The sequence below is a fragment of the Hylobates moloch genome, unplaced genomic scaffold (genome assembly GCF_009828535.3).
Source record: "Hylobates moloch isolate HMO894 unplaced genomic scaffold, HMol_V3 SCAFFOLD_2, whole genome shotgun sequence".
NCBI classification, from domain to species: domain Eukaryota; kingdom Metazoa; phylum Chordata; class Mammalia; order Primates; family Hylobatidae; genus Hylobates; species Hylobates moloch.
The window spans coordinates 18,304,957-18,331,097 of record NW_026652277.1 but is presented as its reverse complement, the minus strand read 5'-3'; the positions used below and the strand labels follow the sequence as shown (position 1 = coordinate 18,331,097).

At 37.8% G+C, this 26,141-nt stretch overlaps 1 protein-coding gene and 1 long non-coding RNA gene across 6 annotated transcripts; one reads left to right on the top strand and one right to left on the bottom strand.

Annotated features, from left to right (window-relative positions):
• Positions 1-3: 3 nt before the first annotated feature.
• Positions 4-22,757, bottom strand: ARL5B (ADP ribosylation factor like GTPase 5B). Of its 5 annotated transcripts, none has more exons than XM_058432119.1 (7): positions 22,449-22,475; positions 20,994-21,141; positions 15,879-15,939; positions 13,855-14,002; positions 9,803-9,886; positions 7,789-7,940; positions 4-6,441 (listed from the first exon to the last, which is right to left on the bottom strand). In XM_058432119.1, the coding sequence occupies exons 2-7, from the start codon at positions 21,001-21,003 to the stop codon at positions 6,393-6,395; spliced, it is 504 nt and encodes a 167-aa protein (XP_058288102.1). In that variant the 5' UTR covers positions 21,004-21,141; positions 22,449-22,475; the 3' UTR covers positions 4-6,392. The 5 variants fall into 5 exon arrangements, with proteins under 5 accessions (XP_058288102.1, XP_058288098.1, XP_058288095.1 ...); XM_058432115.1 differs by having other exon boundaries at positions 20,994-21,278; positions 22,449-22,474; XM_058432112.1 differs by having other exon boundaries at positions 20,994-21,298; positions 22,449-22,468.
• On the top strand, positions 22,518-26,087 carry LOC131382074 (uncharacterized). The gene is made up of 2 exons (XR_009211239.1): positions 22,518-22,646; positions 23,634-26,087. It is a non-coding gene; the product is annotated as an uncharacterized LOC131382074 (long non-coding RNA).
• Positions 26,088-26,141: the final 54 nt, after the last annotated feature.

The window sequence follows — 26,141 nt, the reverse complement described above, 5'->3', positions numbered from 1 at the left end:
TCGTATTGGAAAAGTAATTATTTATTATGACAAAAATAAAACTGTTGAATGAAAACAAATGAATGTTACACTATATTGCACCATGATTGGAAATGAGCCAAAACCTGTCTAAAAGATGAACATTCCAGAGCAAACAGCATCCTTTTACTTGGGTTAAGTAGGCATGCAAACAACTCATTATAACATAATTGCAGAAATAAAAATTATGAGTACTGGCAACCTAAACTTAACATACAAAAGAAGCACTTCATAACAGTAATAAAGTATTAAAAACTTTAAAACATGTCATTTAAACAACCATCAGGAAAACATGCTTTGAAGCATTTTCAGTAAGTGATAATGTGAATGCATTAATTTACTTGTTTTAAATTTGTTGTTGCTGTTGTTAATGCTTCTATGTTGGACCAGTGGAACACATTTGTTTGGCTGGGGCTCACACACAGTCTGTGGTGTGAAAGACATTTTTCTTTCCTCTGCACAATACCAGAGGACCCACAGAGTGATCCAGTTCCTAATTCTGACCTTATTAATACCATCTTCTAGTTGACCAAGCATTGTAACTAAGATATTTTTAGAGCTTTCGCAGAAAGCCTGAAGCTTAAGGAGTAACAATAGTTTGTATTTAAATCTTAAGAAACGCACATATATATGAATATAGACACTTTAAAGTTGTTTTGCATTCTGAGGCAAGAAATAATAAATATTGAGTACAGGGCCTGCTGCTTCCTCTTTAATGCTCTAAAGCACCAATTTATGTTAAAATAGCGAAGTGTGATTATAATCATTCACTCTGATTAGAATAAATGCAACACCAAGGTTGTAATTGCTGTTAGGTTTTTGTTGTTGTTGCTGTTTTTAACATGCTCTGTGGAATAGATGAACATGGTAAAATTTGTACTATTCTGTAATTGAAAAAAATCATGACCATTTTATTTCACACTTTCAATGAAATAGCAGCTAAACTTTTTTTAAGTCATAAATAAAAGTTTTTGTAACTACACTCAACAGTTTACTCCAAGAGAATAAAATAGGGGCTTCGGAGTCCCTAAATTTCCTGAGGGAAAATACAACATTAAAATGATTATGGTCTCTTGTGAATAGGGCTTAAATATGCAAATAAGTCACTGATGACTGGGATCAACTGATAGTCATTTGATATCTTACCAACACTGATGGAAATATATTCACAGTATAATAGAATCTATCAAATTTAGGATTTCTCCTTTCCCTTATCTAATTAAACTAATTAAATATTGACTGAGCACTTTCCTATGTGCTTTAATGAAACCATATGTGAATCTGATATATCTACCATGTTGGCGCAGCTGGTAAACAAGAGTAAAACAAAACAAAATCTCCAAGGAATGCTATCCCTTAGTTATGAATTTTGCATATTTCAAATACAGTTTGGGTGAAGTGGGTTTTTATGGGATGGTACAAACATCCCACAAACTTGAGCAAAGCACCTTATGGATTGAAAAATGAGGTAATTTTTTAATTAAAATTTTACAAGTTGTGCAAGAAAACATATCCATTCTTTTAAAACTTTGTTTTCTATTCCAAAAGCTATGCACAGCACATTTCATATTTCTCCATTTCCAGGAGAAAATGTAGATTACTGGTTTAAGAAATGCAAAAGATGCCTTTATGTGACTACAGTTTCAAATTCTAAAACCCTAATCAGTCTTCACTCCTTTGGCCACATTAAGCGTAATACAGGCCATCTAGCTCTATGGTAAAAAGACTGTATTTTTTAGTAATTTTAAGTACCCTAAATACGAGGAGAGGCAGAAATTCACTGCTTTCATTCACATTTTCTCTTACCTAATATCCTTTTAAAGGTTTTTCGACCTCATGGTATTGTCTTTACTTTCAAGTGCTTTGAATTTGTTTTTCAGTATGCTTCTAAACCTCCAAATTAAAATTTCCCAAATGTTTCACCAAACTATATACATTTAAAGCTGCCTTTAGGTCTGAGGGGTACAATTTTTTTTTTCTGCTTTAAATTTAAAATGGAATAGTTGAACATATTTTTTTATATTGGTCTTACTCTATTTATTTTGGTCCCCTAAAATTTTTAAAAAATACTTTTTTGGGGAACCTGGCTTTTGGATTTCAGTCTTCATAGTAACAGTGAATGAATAAGAAGGAGATGCTACTGAGAAACTAACCTTGAATATAAACCACTTTCAGATTTATGTAGACATTTATATAGACATTTGTAAAAGACTGACAACCTGGCTACTGACCCTACTCTTTCAATATGGAAAGTCACACAGAACTATAGTTTGCGGTGGCATCAAAAGGCAATCAACTCTGAACAAATTAACCACTTCCAATTAGTACAAGCCAAGAAAATAAGGTAAATTATCTAGAAGAGAATTATTTCCAACACAGGCTGGTTCTTTCTAAGCAGCTTACTATCCTTTTCTTAGCAATATGGCTTGTTTTCTCTTTTGCATTGTCATTAGCTATTCACTGAATTTAAGTTGAATAGCAGTTACTGATAGTTTTTTCCCTACTTGGTTGTATTCGTATTCTAAATAAAATAATAGGTGGGAATCAAATAATGGATAAAAATACATTTAATTTCATATTACTTGTATTTCTCTACTATTTGGGGGATTTTTAATTTTTAATAGTAGGATATATCCAGAATTTTAAAACCAAAAGACATTTTACAGCTGTAATTTAAGTTCCTCAGTATGGGAAAAACAAAAGGAAAGCCATGGGCACTAATTGTCTAAGGTCAACTAGACAACTGAGAAATGGCCAAATTAAGGCTCAAATCCACTTTTTTAGATGGCTAGCACAGTATTCTACTAGATAAAAGACACTATGGTGTATCTTGAAGTCACTTTACCCCGGCAAAATGTAAAATAGCCTTTAGAACTGAATCAGAGTGAAGTTTTTTTGGTTCCAAAGCCGTAGACGAAAAGTCTGCCTCATAAAGTTGGCCGCCAAAGATAAATTCCAAAGAAATTTATCCATCTTTAGACATGACACCGGTACATTTTTCTTCGGATACGGTTTTACATCGTTAAGGACTAAATAAAAATTGATTATTCAGAACAATTATGTTTATAATTTGTTCTAAGAAACTACACTAAAAAGATTTTTTTAAAAAGCTTCTATATTCTTTAAAATTTTCTTTGTGACCTCCACAACTTTTCAGAGAATACTGTTTACAGCACTGCCTATCACTGTTTCCATAGTAAAATAATTATTTTCTCTTTATGCTATAATGAAAGTTAAATTATGCTTAATCAAAATGACTATGGCTATGGGGTGGCACCCATTTAAAATTTTTCAGCAATGAAACTTAAATTTATTACCTTTCTTCTAATGAATACAGAATAAAAGTATTGATACCTTTAAGCATACTAACACAAGAAACTAAAAGCAAAAATTACATATTTAATCTTCAGCTTTTAATAGATTATATATATTAATATTCCAGGTTTTAAGGAATTAAGTTACATTAACAATAAAAAATATTCAGTATATTCCCTTATAAAAGGTTCTATTAATTCTAAGAGTTCTCAGATGGGCTTCAGTAAGAATGATGGGTTTAAAGATGAAGGGCATGACATGCTCAAAATTAAGAAAAATGCTGTATTTGAATTTGCAAGGATAATTGAACACTTTGGTTATAACACACTTAAAAGACTTCTGTTAAAATTTAATTTCCTTATTTTTAAATTAAAAGGTAGAACAGTCTCCTGAAGGTAATGCAGGTGGGTCCCTTGCTTTTCACTTACTATAAACTGTGCTAACCAATACATGGAGGTGAAGGGGGATAAAACAGACAAATTATTTCATCACTGAAATAATTAGCTGCTCACGTGACTTCTAAAGAACAGGTATAATATAAAACTAAGAACTTATTTCAAAATATGAATAAAGGCACTAATTACAAATGTACATTTTTCAGACAGTATCTTATAGTTCATTGATTTACAATGAATGTCAGAACCAATGCTCTAGTATTAGATACTTGCTTGGGTTAAAACATTCTCTTGGAGTAAAGAATAATCAGTTTTCACGTTACTGTAACAGGAAAGATTGAGTGAAAACCTAAAAAATACTCTTAAAAAGTCTTACATGAATTTCCTAATCATGAACTTTTCCCAATCAGCACAGTCTACACTGATGCCAATTTCATCTTCAACACATGGCTAACATAAATCATTTCTAATCCAAAACTAAGCAAATATTTTTTAAAGGATTTAGAAAATAAATTGTATTTTAAAAATTAAATAGCAAATTTGAGTCTATACTAGTAGTTGGCAAAATACAATCAACTATTAAAAACACTTTTAATATAATGCTGATGTGGTAATATAAAAAATAACCATATAATTTGACAGAAGAAAATTGAGCCAGCCAATCTTACTAGATACAAGAAGGCAGATAGTCATTTCATAAGAACAAATACAGGAGTACTAAGTATGCTTTTTCTCAGGACAGACTTAGGGGAATTATCCTCAGTATTTACGGTAAACAACATAACCAAGTAGAAATTCAGGCAAACTGTGCTTAGGTAAATGGCATTTTCTTAATTCCCCCACACCCCACACACACCACAAAGCATCCATATTGATTTATGTCTGCTTTTCGCTCACGTTCTTGATTATGGGTTATATTAAAAACTAAGTTAAACTAAACTTATCCTCTACTTGATACAGAATCACTAAGAAAACGGTTTAAAACAAAGTTAAACTACTTTCCAAAGCCTGGAAAGCTTTCCTCTGTCCACTGTTCAGTTCAAGGGTGTGCTACAACTAAAGATAAATCAGAAAAACGTTACCACATTCGACTAAATTAACTTGACTAAATATAACAAATCAAGCACACCTGAAAAAAGAGCAAAATTTAAATCAACTTACAAAAATATTAAAATTAAAATACCAATTTTGAACACATATTTTGATATTATGAACACTGAATCTTTTTTATCAAAATTAAAAAATACTGCAAAAATGAAGTATTATTCTCTAAGTATTCATTTTATCCCTTTCATTTCAGCAAAATCACACATTTGAATAAACAGGATAGAAATACAACACTTGTCTTTCCTCTTAAATTAAGGAATATACTGTTTAGATTATTGTTCATATTAGACAACTGCCTCAAAAATGTTTTAATGCCATCCAATACATAAACTTTTGATAGATTATGACTTTTTCTTAATTTATAAGTTGTTAAGAATATTAACTTAGAGTCTCATATTAATATTCTAAAAGCTAGGATTCAATTCAGCAGTTTCCTATAAGATTTTAGAACCCAAGGCATAACTACAAAGATGGCAATTGTTTGAAGTCTATTACATAATACCATCAAATAAATTCAAGGAAAGCCGTGTAGTTTTTTAAGTAATATACTGCTGGTGGTAAAAATGCTACGACAGACACAATTTCAAATTTTAAGAAACAAAATGGACTGTTCATACTTCGGCTTCAGCTACTCCCCAAAGCAGCTGTGATGTATCTTGCAAAGAAAAGAGCTAAAATTTCTGCTGATAATAAAGTTGTTTGTAAACTGATGCTAAAATATATTCCAATTGTCTTATTTTTAGTGCTGGTATGCTTTACCAACTTCTGATAGTTTTATATGCATTGAATAATGTGATATTCTTAAAATATCAGATTTATTCAAGAATATTTAACATCAAAGTTGGGCTTTCAAATAAATATTTCACCTTGGTTAGTTTTTGACCATATGTTGCAGGCAGAAGAGTGAACTCGATTCCTTTAGATAAACAAACAGCCTACTTAATTTCCATGCAAATAACAACTTAAACATTATTCCATGACTCACAGTAATGTGGGGGAAAGTTAAAAGGCAAGTACTTATGATGTGGAATCTTCCTTACATATATCCTCTAGGCAGATTTCTTTCTTTATAGGGAGCTCTGTCCGAAAGATGAATGGTTCACAGGGGGAACAAATATTTAGTGCTGGAGAAGTTTGCAGGCAGTACCTGATGGTTTCCACAACTACTCTATCAAACCAAGAATTCTCTGGTTGGGAGGGAGTGGTGGTCAAGAATTGAAAGCAATTGGTCATTAAGGTTATAAGAATATTTCAGAAGACATCAAGCATACGACAAACATTTCTTACAAGGTAGTCACTTAATTAGAATAAACAGAAGAATTGTTGCTGAAAACATAGCTATACATTATGTTCATCCAACTGAAGATTAGTGAGTTAAAAAAAAAAAGTTAAGAAAAAATCTTTTATGTTCCAGGTCAGCTGCACTTGATTCAAGTGTTGCTCTCGGAGGTTTGTGTTGTTATAAATTAAACATGCTGCTGCCTTAGCAGCCAAAGGTACTAGGAAAAAATGTTCATGTCACAGAATAAATAGAGCAGTCTCTTTCAAGCAAAAAAGTTATCTCACACCAATCCGGGAGGTCATCCACTCTAGACCTTGGCATAACCTGAACAAAAGATAGAAGTATTTTTAAAATTAAAAACTTCATACTTAAAAACTGAAAGCATAACTTATTATTTTTATGTCTTAACCAAAGGCTGGTAGCACAATCATTATTTATATATATCAGTGTCAACATTCAAGTCACACTATAATAAGTGAAATTTTTTTTTTTTTTGAGACGGAGTCTTGCTCTGTCACCCAGGCTGGAGTGCAATGGCGCGATCTCAGCTCACTGCAAGCTCCGCCTCCCGGGTTCACGCCATTCTCCTGCCTCAGCCTCCTGAGTAGCCGGAACTACAGGTGCCCTCCACCACGCCCGGCTAATTTTTTGTATTTTTAGTAGAGACGGGGTTTCACTGTGTTAGCCAGGATGGTCTCCATCTCCTGACCTCGTGATCCACCCGCCTCAGCTTCCCAAAGTGCTAGGATTACAGGCATGAGCCACCGCGCCCGGCCAGTAAGTGAAATTTTTAAATGGAATGTTCTCTTAAATATTCTTAATCAGTTTGTGGGAAATTGCTTCAGTATCATCTTGAAGATACAATTATGCCAGTTTTGCCACGAAGATTGTAAATACTCCCCGCCTTTTAAAATTAACTGAAACTTAACGACTGGAGAAAAGTTAACTGGAACTTCACCTTATCCTCCTCAATTCTAAAGAATGGAATACTTAGACTCAGTCTCAAAAGTATGAGTCAAAAAGGCCTACACACAGGTATTACTGCAAGCTATTTCTGATAAATACTAAGAGAAAAACTAAGAAGGTGAGGTTGATTTGAGGATAAGTTCTCTGATATAAACTGGGTAATACATAAATAACATTGGGTTCTTCTTGGCCTAATACCCACATTCAAATTGTTAAAGATGGAATAACAGACTATATGGCATTTGTCTCAACTGTTTATTGTCTAGAATTATGCCTCCCAAAAGACCTCCTAATAATAAAGATGATGTACTCTTGCAGAAAGCTGAGATCTTAGGTTTAAGTCCTTGCAGAAAATGTGAAATTTCTTTCAAGCTTCCTCTTTAAAAGAAAGGTGACATTACAGTTTTTTTCTCAGTATATGATAAAGGCAACAAAGAACATAAAAAAATTTGGATTATGAAAATCTAATTCAATAGTTTATTGCTTTTTGGTAAAACATTATGTTTACATTAAAAGTTTTTAAGTTGCCAGTGATTTTACTAGAATTATTTCTATGTTGTAAGCCTGAGACACATTATAAAAGTCACCTTTAATTAAGAACAAACAAACAGAAAAGGAACAGAACCCAAGAAGAAAACAAGTTGGCCTAAAAAGTTGGAAGAAATTTGAAAGAAGTCATACTTCCCCTCAGACTGATGAACTTACCCTTCTCCTGTGAGAGCACAGCAGGATTGAATGTGCCATGGATGATCCTTGATTGAACTAAGGGTGAGGTATTTCGAGATTTCAGCTGCTGTCATACACCCTTTCATATCCTGTTTATTTGCAAAGATAAGGACTGCAGCCTTCCGTAAATCCTACAATCAAGACAAAATATTTCTAATATGTGAAATACCACAATTTAAATTTACCCAGCTGAACAGTTAAAAAGAAGTGCTTCTACTTTAACATAATCGGGCACTAATATTTAATATAATAATAATCTCAAATACCCGTAATTTCATTATTCATTCTAACAGATTAATATGAAATAATTATTTTTTATTTTTGAGTCGAATTGGTCAAACTGAATAAAAAATACATCTGAATTTTAAATACTGACTCAAAACTACATAAGTAATATTCTAACAGGCAAATTTGGTAGTATGTTGCCAAACTAGAGTTTCTCCAAAACTTAAAAGTAGAGTACTGGTGATAGGAGCTGCGCAATACTTATTACTTACTAGTCTTTGTATAACATAAGCTCATTGGTTAATATTCATTTCAGCATCGTTTATACTATGAAAACATTAGAAGAATAGATTGTGATATATTCATACTGTGGAAAACTATATAGTTGTCAAAAGGAATGAACTAACGCAGTGCGTATTAAGATGGATAAATCAGAATGTATTATCAGGGATAAGTCACAATGTTGTAAAAAAGAGCAAGATTCAGAAGCATATATATTATATACTATTACTTTTAAAAATATGGAATACAGGCCAGGCACAGTGGCTCACACCTGTAATCCTAGCACTTTGGGAGGCTGAGGCAGTTGGATCACCAGGTCAGGGATTCAAGGCCAGCCTGGCCAAGATGGTGAAACCCTGTCTCTATCAAAAATACAAAATTAACCGGGCGTGGTGGCGGGTGCCTGTAATCCCAGCTACTCGGGAGGCTGAGGCAGAGAACCGCTTGAACCTGGGAGGCGGAGGTTGCAGTGAACCAAGATCACGCCACTGTACTCCAGCCTGGGCGACAAAGCGAGACTCCATCTCAAAAAAAAAAAAAAAAAAAAACCCAGCATGGAATACAATACTCTGTATAACTTCAAGACATAAAAATGTAGTAAAAGTATAAAAATATGCATAAGAATAACAATCACTGCTTTTAAGGTAGTAGATACCTCTTGAAAGAGAAGGGAAGATCAGATTGGCAAGGTATCGTAAGATATTTCATATCTTATGTTGATACGGTGCATGAATGTGTTTTACTAAGTTTTCTTAAATATCTGAAATACTTAGAATTAAGTGATCTTGAGTTATTCATTTAAAAACTTTCAGTTATTGGGCCAGGTGCGGTGGCTCACACCTGTAATCCCAGCACTTTGGGAGGCCATGGCGGGCGGATCATGAGGTCAGGAGATCGAGACCATCCTGGCTAACACGGTGAAACCCCATCTCTACTAAAAATAGAAAAAATTAGCCGGGCGTGGTGGCGGGTGCCTGTAGTCCCAGCTACTCGGGAGACTGAGGCAGGAGAATGGCGTGAACCCAGGGGGCGGAGTTTGCAGCGAGCCGAGATTGCACCACTGCACTCCAGCCTGGGCTACAGAGCAAGACTCCGTCTCAAAACAAAACAAAAACAAAACAAAACAAAAAACAAAACAAAACAAGAAAAACCTTTCAGTTATTATAAACTTCTGGGGAAAAGACCCTTAAGTTTTCCTTTTACTTATCTCAATTTATCAAACTTTTAAAGGCATGCTTAAGTAACTTTAGCTTTGAAAAAATTTTGCAATAACAGTAGTAATCTACAAATTAACGTGTTAGGGTTTTCTGAGTTTAAAAAAGTAATGAACTTTTTTTTACCTCAAGATTTCCATCAGTTTAATATGTAAAGTTGTGTTAATAATAAAATAGCCAACATCATATCACATTAATCTTTGCAAAAAAGCAAAGGCAATGTACAGATACTTTACTACATTGTTTTTTAAATATTTACTTTAAAAATTTACCTCATGAGCCAACATTCTGTATAATTCTTCTTTTGTAATAGCTAGTCGTTCCCTGTCAATGCTATCAACAACAAGAATGATGAACTAGAAGAAAATTAAAAGGAAAGACAGAAAATTGAATGGGATGGTAAAAAGGTTTCTGTAAAACTACTCAAGTAATCTAAGTACTTTCTCTACATGGCATCATCATTACTATAAAACATCTATTGCTTTTTCACCATAAACAGCTTTTATAATACTGAATCACATCAAGCAGTAAAATCCAAATGTTAACAATAAGAAAATAACTCATAACTTCAACAAATAAAAACTGTGTCCAACTTGATTTTTTTTAAGTGATGCCCGAATACATAATACTATGATTTGTTTTCAAACGCTAGTAGTAAAAAGTAATTTTTGAAATGAAACTTACATTAATTTCAGTAATATTTTTCACTAAAACTTCAAAGTACTCCATTATCATTCATCTAAACAGTCAATAATTGCTTACTTATGTATACCACAATCTCCTAACTCTTAGAAAGAAAAGCCAGTTTGAAAGAAAAAGATAAATGCATTTTAAAAATAAGACAATTTTATAAAACAATATCAACCATAAATGTTCAAGATTGAAACATATATACTTAGGCATTAATATACTGGAGATTCAGGTCAAATTAAATAAAGGCAAGAAGCCAGAAAAAAGAGGAGAAATCTGTTGGTAAAGCTATACATGAAAAAAGGTAGTTTGTATATTAAAAAATAAGAAGATACAGGCCAGGCATGGTGGCTCACACACATGTAATCCCAGCACTCTGGGAGGTGAGGTGGGATGATTGCTTGAGCCCAGGAGTTTGAGACCAGCTTGGGCAACATAGTGAGAACCTGTCTCTCTACAAAAAATAAAAATTAGCCAAGCACGTAGTCCCACCTATTTGGGAGGCTAAGGTAGGAGGACTGCTTTGAGCCTAGGAAGTTGAGGCTGTACTGAGAATCATGCAACTACACTCCAGCCTGGGTGACAGAGAGGTCCTAACTCATTTTAAAAACATGTGGGGGGTGGGTGAGGGGGAGGAGGAGGAGGAGATGGAGGAGATGATACAGCGAAAAAGCACCCTTAAGCTGAACACTTTATACAGAATAAAGGCTAAGAAATGAGATGAAATGATGTCATTACAGCAGGAGATAGATGCAAAATAAACTAAGACATAAAGGGTGGAATTAGATTACAGAGATGACTTTAAAATTAGGGCAACAGGCTAGGTGCAGTGGCTCACACCTGTAATCCCAGCACTTTGATAGGCCAAGGTGGGCGTATCACTTGAGGACAGTTCAAGACCAACCTGGCCAATATGATGAAACCCTGTCTCTATTAAAAACACAAAAATTAGCCAGGTGTGGTGGTGTGTACTGTAGTCCCAGCTACTTGGGAGGCTGAGGCAGGAGAATCCTTTGAACCTGGGAGGCGGAGGTTGCAGTGAGCCAAGATCAAACCACTGCTCTCCAGCCTGGGTGACAGAGTGAGACTCCGTCTCAAAAAAATAAATAAATAAAAAACAAAAATAAATAAAATTAGGGAAACAGACAACTAATCTGAATATAAACTGAGTTGGGCTTAGAAGGGAATAAATGGAAAGAATGTCACGTGGCAAAGGAGGAATTGACAGAACATGGGGATGCAACCGTGAGTTATTGAGAGGAAGGTGTCAAGAATTACTTAATACCTGTAACTTCTTGTATTATAATGGACATAATGCAGCTTTTGGGGGACTCTTCCACGTGAAGAATTTTCAAAATGCAAAGTGACAGAGGCCACTGTTCTTTGTAGTAATTTTGATATTCTTGTAGAGATCACTTACTAAAAGAACATTTCATGCAAATGGCATCAGTAATGGATATCTCTTTCTGGACCCATGCTAAGTCCTCCAGAGTTTCAGCCATTTCAAGAACTACCCTTTTGACATACTTTAAGTACATATGGATTCACTAGAATCAACTCTGGCACTAAGTCATCAATGATAACTGCCCTTTTCACAGGTGGAGTTAATTGTGAGCTTTAAACTACTAACAGCTCTGATGTTTAAATTAATCATATGCTACAATGTCATTTGTCCCTTACTTTCTTTTCTTTTTTTTGAGAGAGAGCGAGACTCTGTCACCCAGGCTGGAGTGCAGTGGTGCTATCTCAGCTCACAGCCACCTCCGCCTCCTAGGTTCAAGCGATTCTCATGCCTCAGCCTCTGGAGTAGCTGGGACTACAGGCACATGCCACCATGCCTGGCTAATTTTTGTATTTTTAGTAGAGATGGGGTTTTGCCATGTTGGCCATGCTGGTCTTGAACTCCTGGCCTCAAGCAATCTGCCCACCTCGGCCTACCAAAGTGCTGGGATTACAGAAGTGAGCCACTGTGTCTGGCCCTTCCCTTACTTTCTAACTCATTCTAGTTTCAGAACATTATTTTACTGTATAAATGTATAAGCTACCCTTTAACTATACTATTTGCTTACAGCTTCTGCATACCCAATAAAATAATTAAGTGCTACCACAAGTTCTGAGTATCTATGATATGCCATCTTTGTTTACTACTTACATGTTGCATTGGAATATATACACACATACACACGTGCTATTATAATATAAATCTAGAAAAATACATGTTTTTTATTTAAAAAGGCAACTTTGTTCACCAAAAATTCTTCGTATTACATCCTTGTCTACCTCCTTCCCTTCCAACTCCAATTTTTTTTTTTTTTTTTTTTGAGATAAGAGTCTCGTTTTATCACCCAGGCTGGAGTGCAGTGGTGCCACCTCGGAACACTGCAAACTCTGCCTCCCAGGTTCAAACAATTCTCCTGCCTCAGCCTCCTGAGTAGCTGGGGACAAGTGTACCCCACCACGCCCGGCTAATTTTTTGTATTTTTAGTAGAGACGGGGTTTCATCTGTGTTAGCCAAGATAATCTCGATCTCCTGACCTCATGATCCACCCGCCTCAGCCTCCCAAAGTGCTGGAATTACAGGCGTGAGCCACCACGCCTGGCCCAACTCCAATTTTTAAAAGGTTTCATTTTAGAAAAAATAATTGGTTAGGTGTACTTCTTTGCAAAGAACAATTAAACGGATGCAATTGTGAAGTCATACTCTCAAGGATAAATCTCTCTAAACTACGTTGAATGGCTTTAAAAAAAATCTGCCTCTAAGAAGAAATAAAAGCAGAAATAGAACATGAATATATCCAGGTTTGTTCCCCAAGTTAGCTCTGAACTCATAAGTGACAGAGAACTTTGAGAGATGATTTGCAAATCCACTTTTTTCTAATTAAAAAAAAAATCTACCAATATTTTGAATGTTCATGTTATAAGAAATTTTTAAATTAATAAAACATTTTATTCGTCCCCTGGTCAGGGTCTCTTAGAAAGTTGTGAGATCTTGGGGAAAGTTATATAATTTCTCCATGTGTCAGATCTCTCCAACCCTGGAGACATTAAAATCTTGTGAAGATTAACGGAGAGAACCCGGCCAAACAGTAAGCACTCAACTAATAAAAGCTCCAAACAATCTTTCTATCTGCCTTTTCTTTTATTTGAAAACCCAAATTCTTAAGTCTCATTTATGAAATTTTAATTTATTTATTTAAAAAAAGAAACCCAAATTCCCTATAAAAAAGGATCTTATTAAAAGGCAACTGTCAGGCTGGCCGCAGTGGCTCAAGCCTGTAATCCCAGCACTTTGGGAGGCCAAGAAGGGCGGATCACGAGGTCAGGAGTTCAAGACCAGCCTGACCAATATGGTGAAACCCTGTCTCTATTAAAAATACAAAAATTAGCCGGGAGTGGTGGCACACGCCTGTAATTCCTGCTATTCAGGAGGCTGAGGCAGGAGAATGGCTTGAACCCAGCAGGCGGAGCTTGCAGTGAGCCAAGATAGCGCCACTGCACTGCAGCCTGGCGACAGAGCAAGACTCCGTCTCAAAAAAAAAAAGGCAACTGTCAATATGCCCAGGTGCAGCCTATCTACTTTCTATGTTTACTCTTTGGACCTTTGGATTAAAATTCAAAATTCATCTTAGCATACCTCTGTATTTGAGTAATATGTGTTCCAGGATGATCGCAGAGACTCCTGACCACCAATATCCCACATAAGAAAATGAGTGTTCTTCACAACTATTTCTTCAACATTGCTTCCTATGGTTGGAGACGTATGAACCACTTCATTCATTAAGCTGTTGAAAAACAGACACCATAAAAGCTCTTGTAAATCTTGAGAATCTGAAGCAACTTTTATCTCTGTATTTTTAAGATCAATCAACCTTCTGCACCAATGATGATGACCATTAGCATGAAAATTAGAAACCTGGAGAACATTTGTGCAAATAAATATCTAGACAACAACTCCAGAAGAAAGACTTGTTTCTTGTTTTTTTTTTAATGGAAGAAATTGCAAGCTTGATGGAAAAGAAAGGAAACAGTGTGGTGTGAATTTGCATTTCTGTGGCCAAAAATTCCAATACCACCATGCCCTGTTATCGGTTAGATAAGACCCAATGTCCCATCCCACCCTGAAAAGCAAGTTTCTAGGTGATTGCAAAATAGCAAATATTGGATAGTGGGCTATTTATAATTTTGAAGACTGTCTAAATTGAGACTTAGTCACAAAAATCAGTTCAGGCATATTAATCTAAAGTAGTCCTAAAAAGACAACCATGGGCAAGTGAAAATTTAAATTAACTATAAATGTATTTAGAAGGCCAGATGTGGTGGCTCACGCCTGTAATTCTAGCACTTTGGGTGGATCACCTGAGGTCAAGAATTTGAGACCATCCTGACCAACATGGTGAAACCTCGTCTCTACTAAAAATACAAAAATTTGCAGGGCGTCGTGGTGGGCACTTGTAATCCCAGCTACTCTGGAAGCTGAGGCAGGAGAACCGCCTGAACCTGAGAGGTGGAGGCTGCAGTGAGTGGAGATCATGCCATTGCACTCCAGCTCAGCAACAGAGCAAAACTCCGTCTCAAATATGTATGTGTATATGTATATATATATATAAATACTGATGCTCATACCCCTCGTATTATCATAATCATTGGTAAAGCTACATTAATCAATTAATTCAACAAATATGCCCTTGCCAGTAACATGTCAGTACTGTGTTGGAGGAGGCTTGAAACTCTCTTGGGTTTTATGTATATTTTTGAAGCCATGTGTAAAATTATTTCAACAAAGATGACAGGTTTCTGAAATGTTATATGTGATGTTTAAAAGCTAATTCATATTTAAACACATAATCACCAATGAATGAAAATGTTTTCAAGAGAAACAAGTGGTTATTCAACTCTGAAACAACAAACTTTAAGTCAGTAGCTTTTTCGCAAAGTAGTTGAAAAATGCGCTAATCACTGGCGAATGAAGTACTTCTGGTGAGCTGATGGCTGTCTTCTAATACAACATGAGTGGGAAGAGGTAAGAGCTACACAATGGTGCAAAGAATTGTAGAACTATATTGTTAAAGTGCTTGGTAGATCCATTTCTACTGCTTAATACTATCATTTCATTGGCACTGAAAGGATAATGGAAGGTACTCTGACAAGTGGAATGATGACCTGTGAAAATTTCCTAAGGTATTAATAGATTTCTCTGAAAGTCTCAAAACTCTCCCTCTTACAAGCGACTACAGCAATATTTTCAGAAGTGATCACATTTCTTTTGACTTGACAAGTCTGGCTATGTTAAAAAACTCCAAAGCTATTAGGAGGGTAGCAATGGCTTCCTAGAGCTAACAATTTATTTACATAAACCCAAGTGTAGGAAGAACTAAGTGAAATCCACTTTATCACCTCAGCCCAGCACTTTAATATGCGCTTTATTTATTTAATATTAATTTCTTTCTTTCAAGGCCAGAAAACAGTAAGTGTTTGTGAAGGGTTTAGCAAATGTTTATTTTACTCACTTTTCTATAGATTGTGTTCGGTAAAATTAAAAAAAAAAACCCAAAAAACATACATTTAAGTTTTTCCATCACACTGTTATCTCTCTTATTAATTATAAACACATTAGTTTCAATAACTAGTGAAAACTGTTTAATAAACACCCATACTTACAATTGGTAAAGAATGGTGGTTTTCCCTGCATTATCCAGTCCCACTATAATTACTTTGTGTTCTACAAAAAGAAAGCAAACCATAAACATTTAACACTACTGCATTACTACAATTACATGCTTTCAACAATGATTATTAGTTAGCTCATTAATGAGAATCATTCACTGAATATCTATTACTAGACTGTTAAAATACAGAAAGAAATATTATGATGTTAAGGCTACCTAGGTTAAGTAACAAAATCAATTATCATTGATTCTCTGTCTAATTCTCTTGTAAAAGAATGTGGGAGATGGGTAGGAAGGAAACACCAGCGAATTGGTCACTTATATTGCATCTAGGGGAGAGGAGACCAAAATATTAATCTAGGCAAAAATTATAACCTAAAATGTAAGTTTTTTAAAAAGCCTGTTTTACACACCTTTTTAGCTCTGTACCAATCAAGTTAGCTTTTTATCAAAATGTTTTCACATCTGTAAGTTTCCCCACCTATGTATACCACGATCTGTTTCTTCCTCTCACTTAAAAATCCCATGTAAGCTTAAAATTGAAACGTTTCATCTGTCACAAAGACAAAGGTATACTCTCAAGTTTTTACACAATTACTCATTGTTTAACATTTTTTCAATCGGCTTCTACAGTTCTTTTGAGCAGATTCTGTTTCTGCTCTTCGTACAACAAATATCTCTTCAGTTCTTTCCTCCTTTGGGTGCCATGCACTAAATATTCACCTCTTTTAATAAGTAGCTGCTAAAGCTCATCTAATTATTCTGTTAAGTGGTACATATTCTGCAATGTCCTATGAATACAGAAAACACCCCAGATACCATCTTTCCTAGATTTTAACTTATGCCAAGTATAATAAAGATCCCCTTCCCCAAAGCAGAAGAATGCTTAAAAAGTTACAAGTTAACATCAACAGGGTAAGTAGGGAAGTTGCCACAGAATCACAACACAGTCGATTTGTAGGCAATGATTGGGCACATCTCATATCAGAACCCCGCTCTTCTTGACGACCTCTGGTGAATGTCAACATTCTGGTCATACAATCAACTATCAGCTCATATTCCTACTCTAAAGTTGTAAAACTTTATCAGCCAAAAAAAGAGGGACCAAGAAAAGTTAAGTTCTTGAGATGTGCAGGTCTTCTAATGACCTACACACTCTAGGTACAGCCTATAACAGTGCAGGATAAACAGACATGGTCCTCTGGAAGGGCTATTTTCACTATGGTAGAAGCTGCTTCGTAAAACAAAACAAAACTTGCCTGCTTAGTATAACTCACTATAATTACCCTTATTTATTTATTTGAGACAGGGTCTTGCTTTGTTGCCCAGGCTGGAGTGCGGTGGCATGATCACTGCAGCCTCGACCTCCCAGGCTCAAGTGATCCTCCTACCTGAACCTCCTGAGTAGCTGGGACCACAGGTGCACACCACCAAGCCTGGCTACATATCCTCTAATGTAGCCAATCTTTAAGTATTACCCTGTGTGTTATCCCTTAAAGTACAAGAACTTCTATCAGTGAAGGAACAAACAGACTGCCTGGCACTAAGCATTCTAAATTTTAGTGACAGCTAGAAGCTCCCCCTACCAAGCATCTAGAGAAAACAACATGCCTGCAGTGGTGAGAATGAAGCCACTAGTTTAAAGATAAGCAAAACTTGAAGGCAGATAATCCTGTCGGGAGAAAGGAATGGAAGGGCAGTACCAGATGGCTCCTTGTTGAAGCAACTCAAGTGAAGACCCAGGTCATTTTCAAATAATCCTGCTCCTTGCTTCACATTTTGCATTATGATGCTTCACACAATACTGAAGGCCTGTGATGGCAAAACTCAACAATAATGCACCATTTTGAAAGGTAGGTCCCTAACATGAGGTAATTTTAGGTTAAGACACTACTGTTAGGCCAGGCGCGGTGGCTCACGCCTGTAATCCCAGCACTTTGGGAAGCTGAGGCAGGTGGATCACGAGGTCAGGAGATCGAGACCATCCTGGCTAACACGGTGAAACCCCATCTCTACTAAAAATACAAAAAATTAGCCAGGCGTTGTGGCGGGTGCCTGTAGTCCCAGCTACTCGGGAGGTTGAGGCAGGAGAATGGTGTGAACCCGGGAGGCGGAGCTTGCAGTGAACCAAGATCGGGTCACTGCATTCCAGCCTGGGTGACAGAGCGAGACTCCATCTCAAAAAAAAAAGACACTACTGTTACTATCAGTCATAGTAAATCACAATGTTTTAGGCCAGGCGCAGTGGCTCACACCTGTAATTCCAACACTTTGGGAGGCCAAGGAGAAGTGATCAGTTGAATGTAGGAGTTTGAGACCAAACTGGGCAATACAGTAAGATCCCATCTGTTAAGAAAAAAGTTAGCCAGGTCGGGCACAGTGGCTCACACCTGTAATCCCAGCACTTCGGGAGGCTGAGGTGGGCGGATCACAAGGTCAGGAGTTCGAGACCAACCTGGCCAATATGGTGAAACTCTGTCTCTACTAAAAATACAAAAATTAGCCAGGCATGGTGGCAGTTGCCTATAGTCCCAGCTACCTGGAAGGCTGAGGCAGGAGAATCACTTGAACCTGGGAGGCGGAGGTGGCAGTGAGCTGAGATTGCACCACTGCACTCCAGCCTGGTGACAGAGCAAGACTCCATCTCAAAAAAAAAAAAAAAAAAAAAAAAAAAAAAAAAAAAAAAAAAAAAAAAAAAAAAAACAAAAAAAAAACAACAAAGAATGGTCTGGAAGACAGGATGCAGATAGATGATAAGTTTAGTGTGTTTGAAATCTGCTTAAAGGACAATAATCATAGGCAGTTGGCAACCAGTGTTCAAAATGATGACATGAAATTCATTGATTGGAAAGAAATGATTAAATTATGAAATTAAGATGTTACTGTTACATGGTTCTGAAAAAGAACTACAATTAAAACCCTATTTCATTTGTTCTTAATTCTGGGTAACACTAGAAATAAGTGGCGAGTGCGGTAGCTCACACCTGTAATCCCAGCACTTTGGGAAGCGAGATCACCTGAGGTCAGGAGTTCGAGGCCAGCCTGGCCAACATGGCAAAACTCGTCTCTACTACAAATACAAAAATTAGCCAGGCTTGGTGGCAGATTCCTGTAATCCCATCTACTCCAGAGGCTGAGGCAGGAGAATTGCTTGAACTCCGGAGGCAAAGGTGGCAGTGAGCTGAGATCATGCCACTACACTCCAGCCTGGGTGACAGAGCGAGACTCCATCTCAAAAAATAATAATAATAAATAAAATTTAAAGACGTAACTGGGCCAGGCATACTGGTTCACATCTGTAATCCTAGCACTTTGGGAGGCCAAGGCGGGCAGATTATCTGAGGTCAGGAGTTCAAGACGAGCCTGAACAACATGGTGAAACCCCGTCTCTACTAAAAATACAAAAATTAGCTGGAGTGGTGGCGTGCCCCTGTAATCCCAACTACTCAGGAGGCTGAGGCAGGAGAATTGCTTGAATCCGGGAGGTAGAGGTTGCAGTGGACCGAGATCACACCGCTGCACTCTAGCCTGGGCGACAGAGACTCCACCTCATTAAAAACAAAACAAAAAAAAAAAAAACAAACAAACAACAAAAAAAGCAATAACTGATGACAGGTTTGTACAGTCATAACACTGAGAGAAAAAGACTACGCCTACGAAAGTTCAAAAGAAAATTAAAAAACAATGCAAAACTTCAGAGGTGAGCTATCAAACACACATAACACATATGTATTTCATAGAACTACATTGATATATAAAATGTTTGCAGAGATAATCAGAATTTGAAATTATTTCCTTGAATAATAACTGTTGAAGTAAACAGTCTTCCAGTTTAAACAATACAAAATTGCAGGAATTAATGTACTTTTAAATTGCTTTACTTAGAAAACACATGCTTTAGTATACTTATTCACAGAAAGGTATCTAATTTATAAGATGCATGAGACTCTAAAATGCTACAGGAAAAAAAAACACGAGAATGTGGAAATATTGGAAGAAAGACAAGGGAAAGGAGAACATAAAGTAAGATCAGTAGTTCTTAACACTGGCTGCACATTCGATTTACCTTGGCACTGATGCCGAGGCCACTTCACCCCATTCTGATTTAGTTGGTGTGAGGTGGGGCTTTGGGCCTGCTATTCTAATACATCTAATTCCACTGGAATAGATATATATAGTGACAAAAATGGAAAATGCTGAGATTGGTAGTTAATTTTGTTGATGCAGAAAACAAAAATATAAGCTAAGATACATCTGTGGATTAAACTCTTCAATGAGTCCCATTCCTTGCTCTAGATAGTTTAATGTCTTAGTCAACACTGGAGGCCCTCTGTGATAAGGTTCTCCTGGCTGTCTTTCCAATCTGGTCTCCTCTTCACTCCTCGCAAGCAAACACACAGCCAAGCTCAACTATTTTCAGCTTCCCTAAAAGTACCAAACTAGCTCATTCCTCTCCCTTTTGCATATTAGCTCTTCTGCCTAGAATAACATGTCCCTTCTATTCGCTCTGTCTAGCATGCCACCCAAATTCCTACTCATCATTACATTACAGTCCAAGTATACCTTATGCTGTAGCCAACGTTACATTTTCACACATATCTGTTAAATAATTTACCAAACTGCATTTTTTTTCATGTTTGTCTCGCTTATTGATGTTTGAGTACTTTGCCAGGAAGTAAGGTATCCTTCTTCTTTAATTTTGTATCTCCTATGCTAAACTCTGAAGACTTGCCTATGGCTGTATGAATGAATAAGAATAAAGTAACAGAATAACCACTGGTTCTAAATTTTCCAACAGGAAAGTTAGAGAAAAAGAAAAATTCTAAGTAGAAATGGAGAGTCAGGAGGCCTGAACAATTATGAGATTATAAAAGTAGCCACTGAATGTCTTTCATCATCTTCTAAATTTTCCCCTTACATCTTTTATTACCTCTAGTCTGAGTAAGGACACCTCCAACGAAAAAAGACAAGAGAGCAGCCACGTAACAGAAAAGAGAGAAAGGAAAACGGGAAAGATATAAAGGGAAAACCAACTACTTTGGTAATGTTCCGATTTTCCAGCTCAGGGGAAAGAGAAAACTGGTGATTTTTGTATTAATCTTCATACCTTTAAGCATGTGTTAAAATGATGCTTTACGGCCGGGCGCAGTGGCTCACACCTGTAATTCCAGCACTTTGGGAGGCCGAGGTGGGTAGATCACCTGATGTCATAAGTTCGAGACCTGCCTGGCCAACATGGTGAAACCCCGTCTCTACTAAAGATACAAAAATAGGCCGGGCGTGGTGGCGGGCGCCTGTAATGCCAGTTACTCGGGAGGCTGAGGAACAAGAATCGCTTGAACCAAGGATGCAGAGGTTGCAGTGAGCTGAGATTGTGCCACTGCACTGAAGCCTGGGCGACAGAGAAAGACTCTGTCTCAATAAATAAAGATAATACGTTAAATGTATGGATAATACCCAGAAAGTGTGAAGCTCTACTCACTTTGAAATCATTTGATAAGTAATATTATCTGTGGTTACTGGATACAGGCATATACATATACATACACATGTGTGCCTACATCTATATTTATAACTTTGAAAAAGACTATATTAGTGTTCTTATCAATCTACAGAACAAGTCGACTAAAGCCATTCCATTACCTCCACAACTTCTTAAATCCAGAAAAAGATTAGATACCTACATTAGCAGTAACAAATTGGTACCAGCATAAAAGGAAATTAAACTGGCTTATTAATGATGCCCGGCTCTTAAATGTAAAATGAAACAAGTTGATTTTCAAAACTGGTTTCAATTACTAAGAAACCACTCCGTTCAAAGGACACCTAAAACTTTAACTTATCGTCGGCCCCTTTTTTGGTCTGGGTGTTTTCTCCCTTCAGAAGACATCACATCTCATTCTGACTCAGAACAGGTTTTGCAACTTCTCGGCCCTTTGGACCTGCCACTTCCAGGTGTCTCATTACCTGTTCTAGACTAATTACGGACACGTAACGTCTTATACAAAACCGAAAAGCATTTAGTTTCTGAATGCCTCAAAAAAAATGTTTAGAATGAAGATGCTGGAAAACTCGTGTATCTGAATAGGACAACTCATTCCCGAGTCCTAGAGGAAAGGAGACGAAATCAGAGTGAAGGTGCACTGGCTTATGGCTCAAACGGCAGGGCGGGAAAACAAAGCACCAACATTATTTTTAAAAAGACACTTATCCTGGGGCTACATATAGACACAAGCACGCTTCAATAAAGACAAGAAAGGCCCTCCATACGCCTCCTGGCATCATTAGCTGTATCCCGCTTTTCTTCGCCAATATCCAAACATTCTCAGTTTGGATTCTGGGGCGCCAAATGCCTTCTCTTCTGCCTCCCTGTTTCTCCCACACTTCAGGTCTCTCCTGTACGTCCTCCAGGTCTAAAACACTGAGTTTCTGCCCGCCCCCTGGCCTAAGTCCCTTCCTCCTCCGCGTCTCCGAACGCTCTGTCCCCTGCCTCCGTTGTCCCCATCGGCGGCCGGACCCTCTGCCTCGGATTCGAGCCGCCGCGCTGTTCCATCCTTCTCACCTTGGTTACAGAAGAGGCTCCACAGTTTGGCGAAGATCAGCCCCATCACGAGCACCGGGGCGGGCCGCGGGGTCCCTCGGCAGCAGGTGCCGCTGCGCCGGGTCCCCCACCGCGGCGCGGGCTGCGCGGAGCCGAGGAGAACCCGCCTGAGATCGCGCAGCGAGGGCACTGCTAGGCCGAGAAGCCTCGACCCGACTCGTAAGAAGGCGCCGCGGCGAGTCCCCACCGGACAGCTCTTTGTTTCGAGCCCACTGAACCCAACGCCGACCCGTAGTCCCCTCGGTCTGAACTCACCTACCCACCACAGCCTCTCTCAGCCCCAAGCCCCGCCTCCACCCCGCCTCCCCTCCGGATCCCAGGACCACCCATCGCCGGAAGCTTGGCGCGTGACGTCGGCGCGCTTACGGCAACCCACGCCTTCGACGTGGCGTTTTCTTCAGTTTCGCCTCCGGTGGGATAGTCCCAAACGGCCCGCGGCTGGGAATTTGCGGTATCGCAGGGTGGTGGGGAATTTCCCTTGGTGCGTGCTCCCTCTGATGTCAGCCTTCAAAGCGTTTGTCGGACTCCCCTTGGATTTGAGTCTCTCTGCTGCTAGTAGCTGCGTCCCTGACCTCTAAAGCCAGGAAAGACCATAGGTTCTCTAAGTGAGCAGCCGCCGTTTGCTGCCCTTAGAAAAGTCACAGAAGTGAAGAGTGTTTCTTTCCTGACTTCTTTCTCTTCCCCTAGGCAGGCGTGCTAGAGGTTAGGAGTTCTGTCGTGATTCTTTATCATTTATTCATCTATTCTTTCACGTATTCGTTCATTCGCTTATTCATTTATGTACTCATTGATTGATTGATGGATGGCAGACGACGTCGGGCTGTGTTGCCCAGGGGGTCTCAATTTCCTGGGCTCAAGCAATCTTCCTGCCTCGGCTTCCCAAAGTGGTGGAATTACAGGCGTTGAGCCACCGCGCCCGGCCCCTGTCGTGATTCTCAGTTCTGAAAAGAATTGGTTGGGAGACAAGCCATGGAAGGCCTGGAGCCACAGACTTCAGTTATGTGATTAATAATAACACATAATAATAACACATAGCACCCCTCTCCATTCTGCCAAGCATTAGGTATGTTCGTGGATCCCAGATCGAAGTCCACGCATAAGCCAATTCGCTGTGTAATTGTTTTCAATTCCACTTTCCATGGTTAGGTTCTGGCATTGAAAAGAAAAGCTTCACAGCCTGGAATGAAACGAAACTGAGTGTCCTTGAAATCAGCTGACGGAGGAGCAAGCTTAAAAGACTATGACTTCAGTCAGATGTTGGATTTTAACCTTGGCAACATGGCCTTTTAACATGCCAAACTATTGAGGTAACCTGTACAAGGAGACTGTATGACTTACGTCCTCCCAGTGCTATGGTTTAAAGACTCTTTAAGACTTAGATGCAGGATAATATGCTCCAACGTTACGACATTAAAGTCAAGTTTCAACCTCCTATGTAGAGGAAAAAGAATGTACTGAGCCTATGCAAACTTAACTTTCATGACTATCAGTTGTTCCATAAATGTGAATAATTTTCTGTTTGTGTAAGTAATGGCTTAAAAGCACATTTTTAGTCCTTTCTTCGTTGTCACAAAACAAACTTTAGATTCTGTAACAGCTTCTTCAATTGTTAGACATGGATGTAAACCACATTCTGCTTTTTTTTTTTCCTGGCTTTCGGATTTCTAAGAAACCATTTCTGAAAAGAACAAAGCATTTTGGTATGAAGATGCAGACATTTGGCTGGGCGCTGCAGCTCACGCTTGTAATCCCAGCACTTTGGGAGGCTGAGGCGGGTGGATCACAAGGTCAAGAGATGGAGACTATCCTGGCCAACATGGTGAAACCCCGTCTCTACTAAAAATACAAAAATTAGCTGGGTGTGGTGGTGTGCGCCTGTAATCCCAGCTACTCAGGAGGCTGAGGCAGGAGAATTGCTTGAACCCGGGAGGCAGAGGTTGCAGGGAGCAGAGATCACACCATGGCACTTCAGCCTGGCGACAGAGCTGGACTCCGTCTAAAAAAATAAAAATAAAAATAAAATGCAGAGATTTGAAGCAAAAAAAACTATAGATTTCTTAAACATTTTTATGATATTTTAGAGACAGTAAGTTTGAATTATACTTCTACTTTTAACTAAGTGGAGTGAATGTATTTATTTGAACATGGCTCTTGATATTTTTATTGGTTTTGCTTCTTTGAAATTTCAGAAAACTTCAGTGTTGAAGTTTTCAGTTTGTTAAAATTTACTTTTAACTTACTTTTAACACCTTTCTTATGAACAATTTACCTGACAATGATGCTGTTCTAATATTTTAAAAATATTTTTTCATATTTAAAAGTTTTATTTGCTGATTTGGAAATCTAAAATTTTTACAAACTGGAGGGAAAGAAAAATAGCCACAATTATCAAAAGTAATATGATTGATTAACAGAATATAGTTGTGTATTATCTAAACAGAAATCATGCTGATGTACCTATCGATCTGTTAGAAAAAATACATTCAATTGCATTTTGTAGGAGAGGCGCGGTGGCTCATGCCTGTGATGCTAGCACTTTGGGAGGCCAAGACAGGTGGATTACTTGAGCCCAGGAATTTTAGATCAACCCGGACAACATGGGGAAATCCTGTCTCTACAAAAACAAAAATTAGCTGGACATGGTGGTGCACATGTGTAGTCCCAACTAATGGGGTGGCTGAGGCAAGAGGCTCATTTGAGCCAAGGAGGTCAAGACTGCAGTGGGCTAAGATCGTGCCTCTGGACCCCAGCCTGGGTGACAGAGTGAGACCCTGTCTGAACCAAAAAAAAAAAAAAGGATTATAACTAATTTTCTTAAGTGTTCATTGGAAATAACTTCCTTTAATTAAATTGGAATCCCACGAAAATCTCTATCCAGTTCAACAAAATATTTTAAAGAGTTCAAGGAAGAAAAATGTCAAACAACTCGGGAATTTAAAAAATAAAAATATAATATGTTTTTAAAAGGAACTATTACAAACTAACTTCAGATAATACTTGGAGGAGCTAGCTGTACCTATAATTGAATTCAATTTATTTCTTATACAACTCTGATCAATTTGTCCATTACTTTTTTTAAACGGAGTCTCGCTCTGTCACCTAGGCTGGAGTGCAGTGGCGTGATCTCAACTCACTACAACCTCTGCCTCCCGGGTTCAAGCAATTCTCCTGCCTCAGTCTCTTGAGTAGCTGGGATTACAGGCGCACACCACCATGTCCAGCTAATTTTTGTATTTTTAGTAGAGATGGGGTTTCACCATGTTGGTCAGGCTGGTCTCAAACTCCTGACCTCGTGATCCACCCACCTCGGCCTCCCAAAGGGCTGGAAGCCACCATTTTTTAACTTTCCTCAACCTTTAAAGTAATGCCCATTGTGATTTTAGTTTAGTTGATCAGTCTCCAGATTAGGTGTGACTGATAGATTTCCCGTCAGAAAATTCTCCCTGCCTGCCATATGGTCTGAAATCAATATGATCGCCTTCTGTAAATATCTATTGAGAGACCAACAATTTTTTGATGCTGTAAGTAATATAAAAGAAACTCACGTCTCGCTCCTGTCATTACGAAAAGTATGTTGATAAAATGTTGATAAATTTCTGACTAAGTTGCTTTATGTTTACATAGAGAAGCCATAATATCCTGAGTTTCAAAATA